Here is a 21,593-nt window from a genome sequence, read left to right on the forward strand (position 1 = left end):
ATCAAGAAATCAAAATCAGGATCTCAAAGAGGTATCTTCACTCTTAAGTTTATTGTAGCGTCATTCACAGTAGCCAAAATATAGAAACAACACAAATGTGTACTCATAGATGAATGGATAAAGAAAACCTGGTATTTGCATACAATTGAATATTATTCATCCATAAAAAAGAAAGTACTCTACCATTTACAACAACATGGGTGAAACTTGAGGCTATTATGCTTAGGTGAAATTAGCCAGTCACAGAAGGACAAATAATGCATAATTTCAATTTACATGTGGAATTGAAAATAGACAAACTCATAGGCACAGAAAGTAGAGTGGTTGCTGCGAAGGGCTGGGGAGAGGAGTAAATGGGGCGTTGTTCAATGGATATAAAGTTTGGCTATGCTACGTAAGTTTCAGAGATCTGTAGTAAACATAGCACCTATAGTCAATAATAAGGTACTGTGCACTTTAAAATATGTTAAGATACAATAAACCTCCTAGAAGAAAATGTAGGCAAGACATTATCTGACATACATCTCAAAAATGCTCTCCTAGGGCAGTCTACTCAAGCAATAGAAATAAAAGCAAGAATAAACAAATGGGGCCTAATGAAACAGAAGCTTCTACACAGCAAAGGAAACCATAAGAAAAACAAAATGACAACCTACAGAATGGGAGAAAATTCTTGCAAGTGAAACTGACAAAGGCTCGATCTCCAGAAAATATAAGCAGCTCATATGACTTAATAAGAGAAAAACAAACAACCAAATTCAGAAATGAGCAAAAGACCTAAACAAGCAATTCTCCAAGGAAGACATACTAATTGTTCAATAGGCACATGAGAAAATGCTCAATATCACTAATTATCAGAGAAATTCAAATCAAAACTACAATGAGGTATCACCTCACACCAGTCAGAATGGCCATCATTCAAAAGTCCACAAATGATAAATGCTGGAGAGGCTGTGGAGAAAAGGGAACCCTCCTACACTGCTGGTGGGAATGCATTTTGGTGCAGCCACTGTGGAAAACAGTATGGGGATTCCTCAAAAGACTAGGAATAGACTTACCATGTGACCCAGTAATCCCGCTCCTGGGCATATATCCAGAAGGAACCCTACTTCAGGATGACACCTGCACCCCAATGTTCATAGCAGCACTATTTACAATAGCCAAGACATGGAAACAACCTAAATGTCCATCAACAGCTGACTGGATAAAGAAGTGGTATATGTACACAATGGAATACTATTCAGTCATAAAAACCAACAACATCATGCCATTTGCAGCAACATGGATGTTCCTGGAGCATGTCATTCTAAGTGAAGTAAGCCAGAAAGAGAAAGAAAAATACCATATGAGATCACTCATATGTGGAATTAAAAAAAAGAATAAAAAGTAAGTTCAAAACAGAAACAGACTCATAGACATAGAATAGAAACTTGTGGTTGCCAAGGAGCCGGGGGGTGGGAAGAGACAAAGTGGGATTTCAAAATGTAGAATAGATAAACAAGATTATAGTGTGTAGCACAGGGAAATATATACAAGATCTTATGGTAGCTCACAGAGAAAAAAATGTGACAATGAATATATACATGCTCATGTATAACTGAAAAATTGTGCTCTACACTGGAATTTGACACAACATTGTAAAATGGTTATAACTCAACAAAAAAAGTTAAGAAAAAAAACACAGAGAAGAAAATACAAGGAAATTGTATTTGAACTTATCAGAAATCTAAGAGAGCATGTTGAGTGTCATCTCTTTATTTGGGAAGGAACTTTACAACAGCACACATATGAATGGAGCACATCAATGTATTTGATTGTGAAGAACTGTGAAATTGACATGTTATCAAAGGTGAAGTGCAAAGAAATTGAGAAGATGTATTCCAAATTATTACATTTTTGGTATAATATCCTCAGTGTAAAGACATCTCATAAACACATAGATGGCAAGGGTAAAATGTGTAATAAATATGTGTAATGCCCTAAAATTACCACTGGGGTGTTTGCCAAATAGCAGTATTTTATTTCCATCCTTCCTTCTGTATTTATTAATTAGGTCCCTACTGAAGGGAGGACCTATGCCTTCCCCACCCTCTTTAATTTATTTAGATCACTATGGACTAAATATTTGCTTTTCTGTGGGTGTGAGCAATTTTTAAGAGTTAGGATGGACTCTTAAATTGCCTTCAGAAAGGCTGTGCAGAGTCACACTCCCTCAGATATTCCAAGAGTCTGCCGCCTTTCTACACTCACAGCAGTGTAATTATGTACAAATAAACAAATTCATTTCTTTAATAAAAGATACCTAGCAATTGCTTATCTTTGCATTTTATGGCCACCAGAGTGAAGCCTCGTCCATTTCTTCACTGTTCATTCGTTTTTTTTCTTCCATTACTTCACTGTTCATTCATTTTTCATCTTTCATCACATTTCTTTACCCTTACACATTTTACCCTTGCCATCTATGTGTTTATGAGATGTCTTTACACTGAGGATATTATACCAAAAATGTAATAATTTGGAATACATCTTCTCAATTTCTTTGCACTTTACCTTTGATAACAGATGTCAATTCAGTTCTTCACAATCAAATACATTGATGTGCTCCATTCATATGTGTGCTGTTGTAAAGTTCCTTCCCAAATAAAGAGATGACACTCAACATGCTCTCTTAGATTTCTGATAAGTTCAAATTTTTACATGTATTTCTTTAATTCTTCTGGAATATATTCCACTAGCTTCTCCAACATAAACTTTTTCTGTTTCAATATTTTCCTCCAAAGTTCAGGAATTTTTAAAGACAGAATTTAAATCATTGGGGAAATATATAATAAAACTTTTAGTAAATGATGCCGACAGTCCATTTGGGGGAAAAAAAACTTCCTACCTCACATTATTTATAAAAACGGATTCCACTTGGATATACACGTATTAGGAAAATACTTTTTATCAAGAAAATACGAACTCTACAAATCTAGCCATCTGGATAAATACATGACAGATCATCTATCTCTGGACAGTTTCCTAGCATTAGATTAAAGTGAAATAAATATGATTAAGATATCCTTCATCATACTGACACATTTATATACCGTTGCCTAAACGTTAGATTACAATTGACAGCATACACTATGAAAGTTTCTCTGAAGTTTTGGATTACATTTACTTGTTCTTACCGGGACTCAGCTATACTCCAAAGCAAAGTTTTTATATGAATAAAAAGGGGGCCTGTAAATTGAAATAAGTAACAGTATAAAATACATATCCATAAATATTTACAATTACTAATATAAATATTAATTTATAGTACATGTAGACACAACAGACAATGAAACGGTAAACTGTAATGAAGACGGGGAAACATACAAAACCAAATCATCAAGGATTCGGGTCTTTTTTTTTTTTCCAACACAAACTACAAGTGCTCCAAGTGCTGCATGTCATCAGCTGTAAACATCTCAGCATAAGGCAGACCTGCGGGGGGGGGGGGGACCTGTGGGGCACGCCTCACCGGATGTGGTACGCCCTGAAGCACTTGGCATGCACGCCCTTCTGGCACTTCTCACAGCGGGTGTTGGTCTGTGAGTGGCAGAGGGCACAGCGGGTCCTCTTATCCTGGTGGATGATCCAGTGCCCAATCATGTCGAAGCGGCTCTCGGTTTCCAGCCTCCGGCTTCGCCTCCCCTGGGACGACGTGTCCGCGTTGCTCTCCAGGTACACACAGGCCACGTACCTCCGGAAGGCTAGGAGGTCCACCTGGGCATCTCGGCAGCATATCCGGTGCAGCTGCCACGCGTTGTTAAGAGCGGCGTCGATGACATAGCCAATGAAACTCGAGTACCACTTCATACCCCGGATCTTCACCTTATACTTGGCGATGTTCTGGTCCATCCGGCCGACACCCCCCACCTTCTCCTGGTACAGCCTCACCAGGGACGGCTGGTGGACCTGGGACTGCGTTCTGGCCGCCCCCGAGTGATGGCTGCTCAGCCCCACCGGCTCTATGCCCACCGCGTTGGAGCAGATGTTGACCACGCGGCTGTCATGCCAGCGGCAGACAATGATCTCCTCGCTCTCATCCACTTTGTAATCAAACGAACCCCTCTTCAACTTCTTCAGTTCCTTGGGATCTTTAAGGGGACATCGCTCGGTTCTGTACTCACGGACAGTTCCTGTCGCCTTCACTCCTTTCTTCCTCAAAATGGACATCAGTTTGACACTTGTAAAAACCTTGTCCAAAAATATGTGGTACGGCAGACAGCCACGTGCCTGAAGTGCATCTACAAATTTGACCACCATGCTGCCTCCCAGGTCCAGGCCCCTGCCGGGCTTCGTGAACAGCGTGCCCTGCGAGGGCTCGAACCACACCAGGTAGCCTCTGCTGGTCGTCCCACACCAGATCTTGTAGCCCAGGCGCACAGGCTTCCCTGCGGGCAGCTGCTTGGATCCCCGGTGTCCGAAGTACTCACACGTGGACTCGCCGAAGCTGTAGAACTCTTCCAAGGGCGCGTGCTTCTGGAAATTGCGGTTCATCCGGACGATGAGAGGCCTGACCTTGGCAAACCGGTCACTTTCATCCAGCCCGTTATTATCTGCAAAATGCAGGTATGAGAAGATCAGCTCAAACCGGTCCCTCCGGATTGCATCAGCCACGAGATGGTGATGGGAATCAGGAGACGTTTCCCAAAACATCCTTCTCCTTGGGTAGGAGATGTACCCGCTCAAGATCAAAATGCCCAGAACACACTTCAACTCCTGGGCCGTGAGACCCAGGCTGACATTTTTCTGACAAGCATAACGATTGGTTTCATCAACAATAAAATTAATTGTGCCTTCATCAAAAAACAATTCAAAGAGGCCCACAGGACTCAGCTCCTGGCTTCTGAGATCTTCCATATGAGGATCTGATGCTGTCCAGCTGCTGAAGTCCGGCCGGATGTCTCTTTTCGTCCAAATGCGCTGAGGCTCCACTCCTGCCCTCCGCTTCTTCCTGGCTGGCTGCAGGTCCTCCTCATCCTCGCTGGGGCCAGAGTCCTCGGGCACAACAAAGGCGTGCAGCACGCTGCCGGGCAGGTGGGTTCCTCGCCGGCCATCTTCATCGCCCGAGTCCTCATCAGTGAAGTCCCCTGCAGCGTTACTGGGTGGTGCGATGAAGATCTCCTCCCTGCCGTGGCCAGATTCGTCTTCCTCCAGGGCATTCAGAACCTCGAGCAACTTCATGGACTTGAGCTTTGAGCCAGCACCTCTCCCAGGAGTGAGGCTGCTGCAGTGACAGGAAACAGAATGAAGAGAGGCCACGCAGGAAAGCCGGTGCTTTAGCAGAAAACCCCGTTAAAGCACTGCTCACAGTGAAGACTCCTGCTGCAATGGCACCTCGGACCGGGCACTGCCAGGCACAGCGCCAGATAAGTGAATTTTCCAGACAAACACAGATTACCGCTTTAAGCGCAAAAGTATTTCAATGACAAGAGGCATTCTAAAGAGGTATTCCATAACCCCTTTCCTTCTTAAATAAAATGTTCCGTATAGAGGACACCCTCTGGTGATGAATCTGGGCCACTGTCATCACCTGCAACTGGAAACCTGGGCCACTGAAGTCCCCTGATGTCCCCTGACCCAGTGGCCCCAGATACTCTACTTTCAGACTTTTGCCGTATCTATGTCTTCCCTTTCTCTTATTCATTTGGCAAAGTTTCCTTACTTCCCAAATTCTCACACTCTCCCTGCTTGAACATTCAACCACCCAAATTCAGGAGCTAAACCAATTCCGACAGATTTTCACAAGGCTCTCTCAATATCTGACACACTACTGCATACTAACTGCAGTTCACAAGCCAAACAGATTTGGAAACATGGAAACCCCTGCCCTTCTACCTCTCCCTGACCATGTGGGAACCAATGAATGGCAAGAAATACTTGTATTTGAGGAGCGCCAACCATGAGCAGGCGCTGAGGGGCTGGCAATGGGCACACTCCACCCCCGACCTGCAGAGCACTTGTTTCCAGATGGAGGAGGCAGATGACAGATCAACAAACACACAGCTACACTACCTGGTAGTGATGAGGGCCATTCTGAAGAAGGGAGAGGGAGTGCAGCAAAGGAATAGGGCTGGGGGGTGCTACACAGGTGACGCGGGAAGGCTCACAGGTCAGGCGGCCTGGAGAGGTGAAGGAGTGAGCCTTGCAGACAGCTGGAGACAGCATGTCCCAGGAAGAGAGAAAGAAAGCACGTGCAAGGCCCTGCGGTTGAAGGGACGTGATGTCTGTGAACAGCGAGATCAGTGAGGCTGCAGATGCAGTGAGGGGAGGAGAGCAGAACAGAGGTGGTCGGGTCCAAAGTCAAGGCCCCAAAGGGCTCCAGGCGCCTTGATCAGGACCTCGAGTTCTGCTTAGCTATCACAGGAAACCCACGAGGAGGGTGAAGCATGGCAGTGAGGGGCAGATACATGACTCTAGCTATGAGAACAGACCAGACTTGGGGAAGTGGGCAATCCTGCTGCCCTATACCCTGGCCTCTGCGTGAGCGAAGCCCCGCCCTGGATGAAGGATGCAGGCTTTTCCACGAAGGCTATTTCTCTGCAGACCTACCCTTAGACTCCGGAGTTTAGGCTGCGTTAAGAAATTCACTCACTCCAACCTTACTTCCAACCTTACTTCCAGGGCACTGAATCCGCCAGCCCCTATGCTGGAGGCTAGGGTGCAAGAGGTCTGCCCTCTGGGGAGGTGAGGTATGCCTCAAGCTCTCCACGGGCCGGCCAGGAAGGAAGACCAGACTTCAAAGGAGAGGAACCCTGAGAAGCCCTTCCTTCCCACGGACCTCGAACTGAGACACGTTCTCAAAGGGCATCAGTCATCTCCCCGCCTCGCACGGCCTCCCCTGGTTTGTAGTGGCAGATCCAGGCCTGCCAGGCACATAGTCTTTGCCAGTCTCGCCATCCGAGCTGCTGCTCACCAGGTCTCCGAACACTTTCTGCACATGGCTGTTCAAACCCTTGCAGTGGGAGAGCCCGCAGGAACTGAGGCAGCCCCAAGGACAACCACCTTCCACGATGACAGATGAACAAAGTAAATCACATTTTTAGATCCAGTGCGGAACCAGATCTACACAACCGTACCCGTACCACACCATACACACTCCTTTGTCTGTCTTTCCTCCAATCTTTCTCTTTCTTCTCCCTCCTTGGCGCTTCACAAATGCCAGCTGCTTAGGGAGACCAGCAGGACTAAGAGCTGAAAATGTCACAGACGGAGCCTTTCAAAAGCAAAGGCGTAAACACAGCTGACCCTTGAATAACGTGAGTCTGAACTGCCTGAATCCACTTAAATGCGGATTTTTTTCAATAAATACATGCGAGAACGCTACATGATCTTCAGTTGGTTGGAACTCCTGGTGCAGAGGGCCCGACTCTAAAGTTATACCCAGATTTCCAACTGCACGGGGCTCAGCACCCTTAACCCCCATGTGCTCAAGAGTGAGCTGTCCTTGCAGAAAGCCGTTCGCCAGATACGACTCCTACCTTGAAGATGAAGCCATGATATACTGGGAACACGAGGCTGTCTTCACTCACAGGGTCTAAAAACCTGTAAGACAACAGAAGGCAGTTTTCAGAAATTATATCTTAATTAGCAAGGCAATGGGATCTATTCTACCATTTAAGGGGAAAAAAACGTCTCAGGTTCACTACCAACCAGAAGGAAATGGACAAGTACACACAGGAAGTGGTGTCCAGCTGGCCGGCTCTTCAGAGGGAAAAGAACGAGGCTCCCCATCTCACACTACACAACAAGACACACAGCAAAATACGTTCTGCGGCAGGGTTTCCCGTAGTCAGAAGAACTGGCATTTGGGGCTGGATGAAGTCTTGGTTGTAGGGGACCTGTCTTACGTATTACGTGATATTTAACAGGATCCCGGGCCTCCATCTACTAGATACACCACCACTCCCCTCACTGTGAAAAGCAAAAAGGTTTCTACAGTCTAGACATTGCCAGGTGCCCCCTGGTGGGGAAGGTGGGAGGAGAAATCTCTCCTGGTTGAAAACTGTCCTACGTCAGTGCTGCCAACAGAACTTGCCAAAGCGACAGAAATGTTTTCTATCAGTGCTGTCCAGCATGGCAGCCATGAGCCACACGTGGGTGCCAGGCACTGGCTGGTATGACTGAAAAACTGAATTTTTAATTTCATGTAATTTTAAATAGTTTTAATTTAAACAGTCATGTGTGGACAGTAGCTACTGTATTAGACAGTGAAGTCCTAGATGTATTCAGCACTAATCAGAAAAAAGCAAAACATTTAAACTTGTAAGTATATTAATGACTGTAGCATAGGATTACCTTTCTTATAAAAAACGCAGAAACTTACAGAATGGATAATTTTAACCACACCAAACTTGCAACACACCTGTGGTAGGCAGCGTCTAAGATGGTCCCCAAAGATCCCTACCTGACAGCATTCACACCCTTATGTAATTTTCTGCCCTTGAGTGGGCTGGACCTTGTGACTTACTTCCAACAAATAGAATACGGCAAAAGTGATAGGATGTCTTTTCTGAGATTAGACTATAAATGAACCATCTATGCACAGTGTCTCTTTTGCTCTCTCACTCACTGACTCCAAAGGAAGACAGCTACAATGTTTCTGAGCTAGCTGAGGAAACGGCCCACGGGGCAAGGAACTGAGGGAGGGCTCTGGCCAACAACCAGAGGGGACTAAGCCCTCAGTCCACTGACCCACAAGGAACTGTATCACGAGGAACACCCCCGCCCAGTCAAGCTTTCAGATGAGGCCACAGACCCTGCTGACAGTTTGCAACCTCATAGAAGACCCCAGGCCAACCGGAACTCAGCTAAGTCACACTTGGATTCCCAACTGGCAGAAACGAGATTAAAAAACCTTTGTCATTTTTAAGCTTCTAAGCTGTGGGTTAATTTGTGATGCAGTAATAAATGACTAATATAACATCTTACAACAAAGCACAGAAAACTAACGCCAAAGCTGCAGTCTGTCAGAAGTTACTCACAATGTATACAAGCAGCAAAGAACCAATATCCAGAACACATAAAAAAATCTCCCATAAAACAATGAGAAAAAGGTAACTCTAATAAGTGAGTTTGTTCATTAGCCAGCTTTCATCCTGAGCTCTCATGAACCCAGGTGATATTGAGGTGATTCTGAGGGCTGCGTGTAATCTAGAGACCAGAAACAGGACCACTTAAAGGGCTAATGGAGGACTGAATAGAGGCACTGCCAAAGCGCTGTACCCCGGGAATGCAGACGAATGATAAATAACCCCATTGTGCAGAAGTGGCCAGAAAAGTGAACATGCTTGATTTAAACTTAACACTTCATGAGTGAAGAATCTCCCAAGAATCTAACCATGAAGGTTTATAAGGCCAATTCACATCTCTCATTGATCCCAACAACCTCAAGTGAAAATTTTAACTGCAAATGACATTCACTGGTAGTGCCCCCTGCCAGGGGTGGGGGAGGTAGAGATAAACAAAATCCCTCAGAAGGAATATATTCCAACAAAGACATCAAAGAACTCTACTGATAACAGTTCCAAAGGACATGAACTTGGTCGGGGGCGGGGGGGGCGGCTGGGGAAAGAAAGGTCACAAAATAAACAAGGGAACAAATAAGGGAACAAAGCACCATGAGTGGGAACCAGCAGAAGCAACGGACAGGAGAATCAGACCCACAGATCCAGATCCTGTAACCACGAGAAAGAGAACATAAAATACATATATTTTATAAATTACAAGCAACAATATGAACAAAAGAACAATAAATTTGAAAAGAAAATCTTCAAGTACAGTTAAAGGGAACCAAAGAAAAATGTTAAAATAAAGAAAAAAATAAGAACCAAATAAAAGTTTAAAAAGAAAAAAAAATAAAACGGAAAGACCCCCCCCCCAAATTAATATAAAAAATACCAAAATACCAAATAGCCAATATAAGGCAAATTTTAAAAAGAACAAAACACCAAAACAACATCAACAAACCAAAATCAAATATAAATTTAAGAACACATAATAACAACTTAATGAGTCAAAAACAAGAGTGATGTCAACGAAATGAGAGGACTAGAAACTCTCACTCCCAACAGAAACACTGAAAAAACAACCAGAAGTTGTCTGAACCAACTTTGTAGGAGTTTTGAAAACAGTTAAAGGTGTGAAGCGGCTGGCCCTCTCTAGAGTCATAAAACCCCCACCCCTGGGCACTCTGTGTGCCTGGGGCCTATGGACACCTTAACCAGGACTCCCCACTGCTGGACCCTTCACATCCCTGCATTTCTGCAAGCTACAAAACAGCTTCTCTTGATGTGATGTGCGTTTACCCTAACAAAGCTAAACTGCTCCAAGAAATAATTCATCTCACAATAGCTTAGGTGGCCGGGCCTCACATCCTGCCCTTATCAGAGTTGTAAATCCTATTATTCAGAATAGCCCCTGACAGATCTTAAAACCAATCCGGCACCTGTGCACAAACCAATCATGCAGCCCCCTACTCCTGGTGTTCACAGCCCCCGCCCCCCAAATAAAAGACCCTGTGTGGCCACCCTCAACACTCGTGGTCGCCCTCGGCGCTCACGCAGGCACCTCTTGCCTGTGTGGCCCACTGTTGCCTATAGCAACGTAACTATTAAATTTTCCTAAAGTCTCCTTGGCCTCTGGTAGATTCTTTTACCAACCCGCATCACCAGCCAGTGGTCACGTTGTGCCCACAATGTAAGGTTTAAAGAAACCAAGTGAGACAGGAGGGAAGGGGGCAGGGCACAGCCACTCAAGGAATGACAGCAATTTAACACCAAAATGGTGGAAGATTCAAATCCCAGTTGGCCTTGAGGATTAAGAGGTTTGACTTCTAGGAGACCCTGAGCTTCATTATATGCTCATTGTAACAGCGTGATCAAATAACATGCCCGCAGGCGCCATGACAGCCCCAAGGCTAACTGCAAAAGGCCAAAGACTGGGCGGCGGCCCCATCCCTGGGAATCCCAGCCCCTTCCCCAGGGCAGTTGGAATGGTCCCACCTGTAGGCGTGTGAAGGTACTGAGCCCATAAAAACTGACATCACCATGCCTAGTGGCCCTTTTTTGAACCCTCCTCTTTGGAGATGAAGTGCGTGCCTACTTTTACTTTAACCTGAGCACCCAATTCCCACACCCCGTTCCTTGCCTTACACTCAATGCAGTATGCATCTGTCTAAAGAAATCCACCTTTACTCAATGGTGGCTCGCACCTGAATTCTTTCCTGCGTGAAGCCAAGGACCCACACCTGGCGGGGCACGTCCCAGGGGCTCAACCGAGACCTGACACACGGCCCTCCTCACGCCCCACATCCATTTTCCTGCATCAAAGGCAGATAATCAATAAAGACATTTTGGCCCTGCCTTGACTGGGCACCTAACTGTATCCCTGCCCACTGCTAAACGCAGCTGTGAACCTGCCTCACCAGGGAACCTAACAACAGCACACGGGAAGCTGGGTAGCCCACTCCATTGCCCCACTCACAGGGGCCCTTGAGCAGAGAGCACAGCCCATGACTCTCTCTACCTGCATCACGAAACTAGCCACTCTATCTCACGAGCTATTTCATTGTGCAAACAAATGAGCTGTGCTGGTCTCAGCACCTATTCCGCTGCCTCATCCAGGCAGCAAAGCTAATTAATTCCTAGCACTGCCAACCACTGAGGACACTACCCAGTCCCAGCCATCAAAGAGGGCTTACCAGGAAACCCAGCCACCCCAGAACCCATGTCACAGCCTTGCTTGGGCAGGGAACCAGGCCAGTAGGCCTATCCAAGTGTTTTCAGCCAGGGTTGAGCCAAGTGACCCTCGCCCTTCTGTCACTTATTAACTTAATCTGCCTACCCACTGCCCCAGGCGTCCGCTGGTGCGGTTTCTCATTGTATTCTCTGCCTTCTGGCTTTTTATTTCTCGAAACTGAGGTAAACAGAGCAGACTTGTATGGGACCCCTAAATGTTGGGGGACCAGCAGGAGGTCCCTTTGCTCCACCTAACCTTTAGCGGGGCTGTATTAAAACCTTTGTTTTAATCCCATCAATGTCCATTTTATTCATCTCATTTCTTAGTAACTATCTAAAGATTTCTACCTGCTGAAGTAAGTCCTATTGACTCTTCCCTTCCTGTTTCCCTCTTTGTTTCACCCCTATCAGTATTTGCTTTATTCACTTTATTTCCTAATAATCATATAAAAACGTCCACCCCAAGTCCAGTCTCTTGCTTCTTTCCTCTGCCTTTCCTCATTCTCTTGTCCCAGGAAACGAGGGCAGGCAGGCGGAGAGCCAGGGAGCCAGGGGCCAATGGAAAACCCAAGCCAATATAGAACCAAGCAGGGATTCCATTGAAAAAGGGAGGAGAGTTCATGGCATTCTGCGTACTCACGCTTCTCGCCCAACTCAGTGCAGTCAGGTGCAACTGGGAGAAAACCCTGCATGTGGGGGCTCCTCCCTTGAGATGGAAACAAGTGAGCTATGTGCCCAACATCTGGTTTGCCTGGAGGCTGCGGGGAGGACAGACCTGTGTCTCTGCAGACCTGGGGCACTACCGGGCATGGCAGCAGAGTTTGGAAGACCCTGAAAACGTAGGCAGGTGTCACAGTACAGCAGCTCCAGAGTCTGCAATTCAGGAGGTAGATGCCAGGGAGAGCAAGAAATGACAAGCTCTTGAGAAGAAGGACAGACAGGCAGCGTATGGAAATGGAGACACTTAAAAGCACACACACGGGTCTAGAGAAGAGTCCTCACTACAAAAGGATGGAGAGGTCCCAAAGTTCCAGTGGGGTGACTGGTGAAGATATTCCTCTGAACAAACCTGGTCCATAAAGACCAGGTAAGGAGACTGTTTTTGGAAAAATCTCAACAACAGATCACAAAGCAGACAAAGAAACAGAAACATGGCCCAATCAAAGGAACAAAGTAAAACTCCAGAATGCACCCTAAAAGAAAAGCAGATTGCTGAATTTCTTAATGAAGAATTCAAAACAATTTCTTAAAAGTATTCGGTGAGCTAAAAGAGAAGACAAATAAGACAACTGAACAAAATCAGGAAATGCATAAACAAAATGAAAGTATCAACAGATAGAAACTGAAAAAAATTGTGGAACTGAAAAATACGATAAATGAGCCAAACTTACCCCGATTCTAGAGCCAGGGAAACACTAGAAGAAAACTAAAGACCAACAGCCTTGATGAATATGGATACAAAAAGCCTCAATAAAACACTAGCAAACTGAATTCAACAGCACATTAAAAAGATTATGCATCACAACAAAGTGGGATTTCTGGAATGCAAGAATAGTTCAATGTATAAACTTCAACCAATTAAAAGGTAGAAATCGACCATATGTTCATATTAATTGATGAAGAAAATGTATTTACCAAGATTCAACAGTCTTTCATGATAAAAAACACTTAATAACTAGGAAGAGAAGGAAGCCATCTCAACATAACAAAGGCCATGCATGAAAAAAATCACAGCTAACGTCACATAAAATAGTGGAAGACTGAAAGCTTTTCCTCTAAACACAGGATGAAGACAAGGATGCCCACTCTGGCCATCCTATTCAACACAGTACTAGAAGTCCCAGCCAGAGCAATTATGCAAGAAAAAGAAATAAAAGGCATCCAAATTGAGAATGAAGGAATAGAATTACCTTGTTTGCAGATGACACGATCTTACATGTAAGGAATTCCTAAGGAGTTTTTTTTAATCTGTTAGAACAAATAAGCAAATTCAGCAAAGTTGGAGGAATCAAAATCAACACACTAAAATCAGCTGCATTTTCTATACATTACCAATGACCACTCTGAAATGGAAATTAGGTAAACAACTCCATCTACCACAGCATTAAAAAGAACAAAACATTCAGGAACAATCCTAACCAAGGAGGTGAAGAGTTGTACACTGACAGCTATAATAAACCATTGATGAAAACAACTTTTAAAGAACACCAAAAAAAATGGAAAGACATCTTATGCTCATAGACTGGAAGATTTAATATTGATAATATGTTAAAACTACCTAAAATGACCTACAGATTCAATGCAATCTCTATCAAAACCCCAATGGCATTTTTTGCAGAAATAGAAAAATCCATTCAAAAATTCATATGGAATATCAAGGAACCTCAAATGGCCAAAACAATTTTGAAAAAGAAGAACAAAGTTGGAAGACTTAAACTTCCTCATTTCAATACATATTACAAAGCTACCAAAATCAAAAGAGTGTGGTACTGGCATAAATGCAGACATATGGATCAATGAATCAGAATACAGAGCCAAAAATAAACTCTCATGTATTCAGTCAGGTAATCTTCAAAAACAGTGCTAAGAACACTTGATAGGGAAAGGATGGTCTCTAAAAAATGGTGTTGGAAAAACTGGATATCCATGTAAAAGGATAAAGTTGGAGCCTTATCTCATACCGTATACAAAAATTAACTCAAAATGTATCAAAGACCTAAACTTAAGAGGTAGAATTACAGAACTCTTAGGAGAAAACATAGGGGAAAAGATTCGTGACATTGAATCAGGCAATGATTTCTTGACTATGACACCAAAAGCAAATAGAGACAAATAGGACCACATCAAACTTAAAGGTTCATCAAAGGATTCAATCAACAAAGTAAAGAGGCAACAAATGGGATAGGAGAAAATATTTGCAAAACATGTATCTTAAAAGGAGTTAATATCAATAATGTATAAAGAACTCTTATATCTTCACAATAACAAAAAGTAACTCAATTTTAAAAAAGGACAAAAAATATGAACAGACATTTCTCCAAAGAAGATATATAAATGGCCATTATATGGATATGAAAAGATGCTCAACATCACAAATCATTAGAGAGATGCAAACCTTACCATAATGGGGTATCACCACATGCCCACTAGGATAACCACTATCATGAAAACAGAAAATAACAAATGCTGGTAAGGATGTGGAGAAACTGGAACCCTTGTGCACTGCTGATGGGAATGCATAATGGTGAAACCACTATGTCAAACAGTATGGTGGTTCCTCCAAAACTTAAACATAGAACTACCATAGGATCCAGCAATCCCACTTCTGGGCATTTAACCAAAAGAACTGAAAGCTGAGTCTCAAAGGGACACCCAGGTTCACAGCAGCACCATTCACAAAAGCCAAGAGATAAGAGCAACTCAAAATGTCCACCTACAGATAGATAAATGGATCAAGAGGTGGTGTATACCTACAACAGAACATTATTCGGCCTTAAAAGGAAGGAAATCTTGTCACATGTTACAACTTGAGGATGAAACTTGCAGCATATTACGCTAAGTGAAATAAACCAGTCACAAAAAGACAAATACTGTGCGATTCCATTTAAATGGATATTTAAAGTATTTAAATTCATAGAAACAGGAAGAAGAATGGTGATTACCAGGGGTGGGTGGACAGGAAAATGGAAAGTTGACGTCTAATGGGTATAGCCTCAGTTTTGTTAATAAATACAGAAGTTCTGAAGATTGCACAACAATGTGAATTAACACCACTGAAATGTGCATTTAAAAGTGGTTAAGGTGGTAGATTTTATTTCATGTGTTTTTTACAATCAAAAACAACAAATAAGATTAAAACAAAGTCTTTTCAGAGGTAATGAGGTAACTTCACAGGAAAAAAGGTATGACTCATCAAAACTATAATAATTTTAAACTTTATGCATCTACTAATATAACTTCAAAATATAATAAAAATTAATATAATCATAGAAATTGACAAATGCATCATAATAGTAAGAGATTTCAACACAGTAACTGGTCAAGCAGATAAAATTACTGAGCCTTGAATAGCAGAACTGACACGTTTGATCTATCCTAGGAAAAGAGAGACAGGGAGTGACCCTAGCAAGATAGTGGAACAAAAAGTCCCCAGTCTGCATCTCCCTACACAAACAATGATTTGGCTGGCAACCACAGACAAAAGTGCCTTTGTGGAAGTTTTGGGATCCAGATAGGAGGTTACAAAAAACCAGTGAACCCTCAGACCAAGGACAACTGCTTTGAAAAGGCAGGCTTGCAGCCTGGTGGCAAGCTCACATGGTTCTGCCAGCAAACTGAAAGCAGCCCCAACTCCCTATGAACTCAGCTCCAGGCCTCCCTGGCCATGGTCCTGCAACCAGTCCCATCTGACAAGGGACTCAGGAGAAGTCACACCATCCATGCCTCTAGTAACAGGCCCACCAGCCTTGGACCAGACTTCAGATCCTGAAGCAACCCAGTGACCAGGCTCTAGCTCTGCTCTCGGTCCTGCTCACCCAGGGACCCAGCAACACCCATCCCATCTGGGCCCCTGGTAGCAGGTATGTTACCCTCACTGAGACCTGGTTTCAGTGCTGCTCCAGTGTGGTCTCCTCGGAGGCAGTCCTGTCTGCCTGGGGATCCAGCAGGAAGCGCACCTACCTGTAAAAAGCATTAACCATAAATAAAGTAAGTTCTTCCCCGTTTAAACCAAGAACTTCTCTGTTCATCAGAATAAACTCATGAACTGGAGAAGTTACCTACAACAAATATAAAGGGTTAGTGTCTTGGAGATGAGAAGGGTCTAGTGCATATAAAGAAATCCCAGATACAAGTAAGAAAAGCACAAATAAAACAACTGGAAAACGGGCAAAATGATATCAGGAGGCATTTCTCAAAGGAAATAAAAAAGCAGACAGACGCGAAAAGATGCTCAATCTCATTGCTATTCAGGATACGAAAATTCCACAGTGAGACATCATTCCACATATACCAAGCTGGCAAAAATCTGAAAGGCAGCGATGATCAAGTGCTGAAAAGGACAATGCGTAATTCAAGACGCCATGTACTGCTGAAAGGGTGTAAACAGCCCGTTAGTATCTACTGAAGTTCAACGTGCACAAACCCACCCAGCCAGCCAGCAGTCCACCCCAGGTATCGACCCTAGAGCAGGGTTTCTCTGTCTCGGCACTGGCATTTGGAGCCAATTGTTTGGTGTGTGGGAGGGTGGGAGTCGGTGGGAAAGCTGTCCTGAGCATTCATTGCAGGGAGCTGAGCAGCACGCCAGGTCTCCACCCACCAGAGACAGTTGCACATCACCTCACAGGTCCGACAGCCAAAAGCATCTCCCTTTCTTCCCTTCCCGCAACTCAGCCTCCTCACCCTGCAGAACTCCTGCACAGTGCACCGGACAGGACAGTGGTGCCCACTGCGGCACGATCTATTTACAGCAGCAAAGACCAGAAACAGCCCAAACAGCTCTCAACAGAAGGGATGCAGCAGACCACCACAGAAAAAGGGAACGAGGAACTTCAGCCACACACAACACTGAGTGAATCTCAAACAAAAGACAGTGAGCCAAAGCTTTCTCAAAATATTAGTAGTAACTATTACTTTGATTCCTCATGCTTTCTTCCCTTATAATTCAAATCCCCAGATAGTTCCTTGTAAAAATATACAATGAATTTTTCTCTTACAATTTACTTGATACTTCTCTTTATAGGTATAGTTTCGTCCTAATATTCCTGAGGTCATAGGACATAGGACAGTACACAAGTCCTAAAAAGCATTGTAATAAGAATGTTTCTTGATGACTCGTAGATTCTAAGGCTTAAGTTTAGATTACTGGATAATACTCTGAACTCTATTTGGCAAAATATGGTCTTTAAAAAGTCTTAATCATACTGAAATCATACTGGAATAAGGTAAAATGTAACCTGGAATACATACATATAAGTCTGGAATATAAATAAAAGAAAACTTAACTTGGAAATTATTCTTGGAAAATAAAATATAGTTTTAAAGGAGTAAAAAATTAAAAAAAAAAGACACTGAGCCAAAAAAAAAAAAAAGAAAGAAAGAAAGAAAACTTGCTACATGATTTCATTTTATAAGAACCAAAAAGTTAAAACAATCTGGAGACACGTACACACGTAAAACTACAAAGAACAGTAAGGACATGATTAAGAGGTACTTCAGGACAGTAGTTAATATGAAAAGACACATTGGGGCGGACACCCAAGGGATTTCTAAGGTTTTGGCAAGGCTCGATTTCTTAAACTGAATGGAATACTTGAAGTTCTTTCATGATTCTTTAAATCGTTCCTGCACATTTTATGTATTTTTGAATGCATATTTTGCACACTCATACATGCACACACAAATGTACACGTGCCCACACATAAGCAAATGCTATCACTGACACACGCAGTGCCCTTCAGGAAGACCGCTGTCTGCAGGGACGAGCGGCAGGCAGAAGGCATTCACCTGAGGGGGTCCCTGAGCACACGTTATCTTTTGTAACTAGAGGGAGAAACTTAGAATATAGTCATCTCCCAACTCAGCAGCCTGTGTCCATCATGAAGAATCTCTTTGTAGAATCCTTGTGAAATCAGGTACCTGAATTTTCTCAAAGCCCAGCCAGCCTGCATCCCAGCTTGCCAATGCCCTCTGACCACCCGCCCCGCCTCTCGTCCAGTCCATGTTGTATTTATGAGAAAAGCTCACTGCCCAACCAGACCACTGGCCCCAGGCATCCAGGAAACAAGTCCCCACAGGTATTCAATGTATCTATGCAGGATGCAACCACAGCCTGTACAGGGCTCCCGCCTCCCCTCCCGTCTGACCTCCCTTGGTGCTCCCACAGGCTGGCTGCAGGTGCCAGGGGCATGAGATGTGGGAGAAAGACTGTGGTCCTGCAACGCTCCAAACTCCCATTCACACATACGCAGTCTGATAAAAATGAGGACGATGGTTCTCTGGAGCTGCAAAGGTCGACCCCACAAGAAAAATTGTTTTCCCAGAGAATGTCTAAAATAACTGTTCCTGAAGCTGCAAGTAACCCTATCACTTTAGATTATTTACTATTAATTTACATCAAGTTTTTAAAAATACAAAAAAAAAAAAAAACCACACGCAAAACAAAAGCTTCCCCTCTACAAAACCAAATTTCTCTCAGATCTCAAAGTTAATAACAAAATACCTTTCTGTTCAAAAGTTCTACATTTATATCTAAAATGTGTGAGATATATATACATGAATCATGTAAGATGTCCTAAACCATGTAAGATAGTCAATTTTGAAATCCAGAAATACAAGGAAATGATTTAAAACCTTAACGAAAATGTTACCAAAATGTAGCCAATGCTTGGAAATTACCTTCAGTCATCTCATCCTTAACAAACATTGACTGGCACCTGCCAGACATGCATCCAGACCATGGCAGTGCGCCCTGATTTCAGCTGTTTCAAGAGAATAGGAACCAATAGGCGCAATAAAAGTTCACAATCTCTAATTGTTTCATAGACAATTACAGTCTACCTAAGGCGTACAAGCTAATTTTTGTGCATTGAAGGCAACCAAGAATTACTTGGGAGAAACCATGTTTAATGGCCTCTCAAATTAAGGCAAACACATGCCTGGACATAAAGGGAGCGTGTGATCGAGATTAGTATAGAAGCTCCTAACTTCTTGCAGAGAGACCTGTTTGCAAGAGTAGATGAATTAAAAATTAATTTTGTTTTTGAATCTCTTTCTACAGCAAGACTGAGAATTTGGAGAAAATACTTCCAGCTTTAACAACTCACTTTGGGACTTGCAGTTACTTTTGACTTTATGATATGACATGCTCTGACAAGGGGCCCGGCACCTCCACTGAGGAAAGTGGCCCCCCTCCCCCAGGCCGTGCAGATTCCGAAGTGTTCTCTTTATGGTCCAGGGGTCGGAGCAGATGGGGCTGGTCACAAGTGATCCGGTGCAGCTGCAGGCACTAAAGGGCTATGCCTGCAAGGATTCCCCCGCCCGAAAAGAAAAGCATGACTGCCTTTCTTTTTTATCTTCAAGACATAACTTTATGATTAAAGGAAAAGCCTCCATAAAGCCTATGTTTCTGAAGGGGTAACATCAAAAGAATTATGTATGTTTCCTAAAGAAAAAACAAAAAACCCTAGGTAGGACAAAGTTAAAAGAAGTGTGTAAAGGTGTTATCGCGCTATTTATTCTGAAAGAGACGCGCCGCCTCCAGACACGGGAAGCACAGCCCTACCACCTGCCTGTGTCCCCAGCCCCGCAGGGCCACGCCGCCCAGGAAGGACCGCAGCTCCGCGCCCGGTCCCCGGAGCCCCCGCCATGGGACCCAGGCCACACCCCGGGCGCGGCGGGTCACGCGAGCCACCCGGGCGGGGGATAGGCGCCGGCGGCGGTGGTGGCGCCCGCCGCCCCGCGCGGCCCGAGCCCACCCCGCCCCCGGCCGCCGGCCGCGACTCACCTTCCCGTCGCTGTGGAAGGGGAGGCCCGGCTCGTCGCGGGTGGGCGCGGGGCGAGCACCTGGCGGCCCCTCGCGGCCCTGCGGCGGCCTCGCAGTCCGGGAAAGGGCTGGGGCACGCCCGCTCCTCCAGGCCTGCGTCCCCGCCCCGCTGCGGCTGAAGCCTCCGCGGTGCGGCTTCGCTCCGCCAGCCCCGCTCACTGCCCCCCGCGGGGACGCGCGCTACGGCGCGCGAGCGGGGACAAGCCTCCCCCAAGGCGCTCCGGCCGGGCCGCGGGCGGGGGGCGGGCACGCGGCGCTGCGGGGAGGGCACACGAGGCTGCGGCGGGCGCCCCAGCCCGGGACCCGCCTCCTGGAGGCTGTGGCGGACTCTGCGTCCCCGGGGCGCCGCGGTACCGGGGGGGTCCCCTCCGCAGAGGATACACCGGCCAGAGGGCGGCCTTGAGAATGGGTAGGGTACAAGCGCCAGCACCCCGCCTCCCGGCACATCGCCCACCCTCCCCAACCCTGGGCAAAGCCCCTTCCTCAACTGTCAAGGTCGGCCAGCCGGGATTCCCAAGGAGACAAAGTGCATGTGCTCCCACCTCCCCCCACCCCCGCCATCCGCAGAGAACACGCTACAGTGGTGGACACATTTCCGAACTGCTGGGGGCTGGGCACCCGGGCGCCCTCAGGCCCCAGAAGAGTCAGGGCAGTGGGGTGGCCCTTACCTCATCCAAGTCAGCGATGGTCTCATTCAGGGGGCGCAGACACTGCATCCCCACGTTGCTGTCATCCAGCTGGATGTAGAAGTCATTGAACTTGGGGATGGAGGTGAGCATGACCCCCACCTGCGAGCAGGACTGGCAGTAGAGGACCTGGGAGTCAGAGGTCAAGTCAGCCACCAAGGCCAAAGCAGTAACCAGAGCAGCATTCAGGGCTGGTGCTGGGGACAGGCCCCACCAGGAGCCCCTGCCAGGGCGGCCAGGATGGGCTGGGAACCAGCGCCACACAAGGAGGGGGCTCGGAGCATCCAGGCTGCTGCTAGGGCATCCAGCTCACAGGTGAGAGCAGAGGCCCCTGTTGGGTGGGGGGAGGCACCCAGGAGGTACGCACTGTTCTAGGAAAATGAACCTCTCTGGACACCCCCAGGCCCAGGATAAGAAATGAGCCCTGGAGCTACTTCAGGCCAGAGCTGGTCCAGCTAAGCCTTGGTGTTTGTGCCTTTAGGACCTTAAAACCCAGCCTGAGCCTCTTTATTTTTGAGTCAGCTTTTCTAAGCCTGCGCTGTGCTGCTGGGCTGGTTTTGGAGCTTCACCTCCAGGTCATGGCCCCAGATCTCA

The 21,593-nt window shown here is 45.4% G+C and overlaps 2 protein-coding genes across 2 annotated transcripts in view; both read right to left on the reverse strand.

The window, feature by feature from the left end:
- Positions 1-7,578, reverse strand: part of LOC105106774 (germinal center-associated signaling and motility-like protein) — a 33,360-nt gene extending 25,782 nt beyond the window's left edge. The window contains exon 1 of the mRNA XM_031449460.2: positions 7,515-7,578. Within this exon, the coding sequence (XP_031305320.1) occupies positions 7,515-7,531 (17 nt within the window). The 5' untranslated portion in view covers positions 7,532-7,578. The remainder of the gene's footprint in view (positions 1-7,514) is intronic.
- PGBD2 (piggyBac transposable element derived 2) lies at positions 33-7,581 on the reverse strand. The gene is made up of 2 exons (XM_011000181.3): positions 7,515-7,581; positions 33-5,260 (listed from the first exon to the last, which is right to left on the reverse strand). The coding sequence occupies exons 1-2, from the start codon at positions 7,529-7,531 to the stop codon at positions 3,505-3,507; spliced, it is 1,773 nt and encodes a 590-aa protein (XP_010998483.1). The 5' UTR covers positions 7,532-7,581; the 3' UTR covers positions 33-3,504.
- Positions 7,582-21,593: the final 14,012 nt, after the last annotated feature.

This window comes from Camelus dromedarius, chromosome 3 (assembly GCF_036321535.1).
Source record: "Camelus dromedarius isolate mCamDro1 chromosome 3, mCamDro1.pat, whole genome shotgun sequence".
Taxonomy (NCBI): Eukaryota; Metazoa; Chordata; class Mammalia; order Artiodactyla; family Camelidae; genus Camelus; species Camelus dromedarius.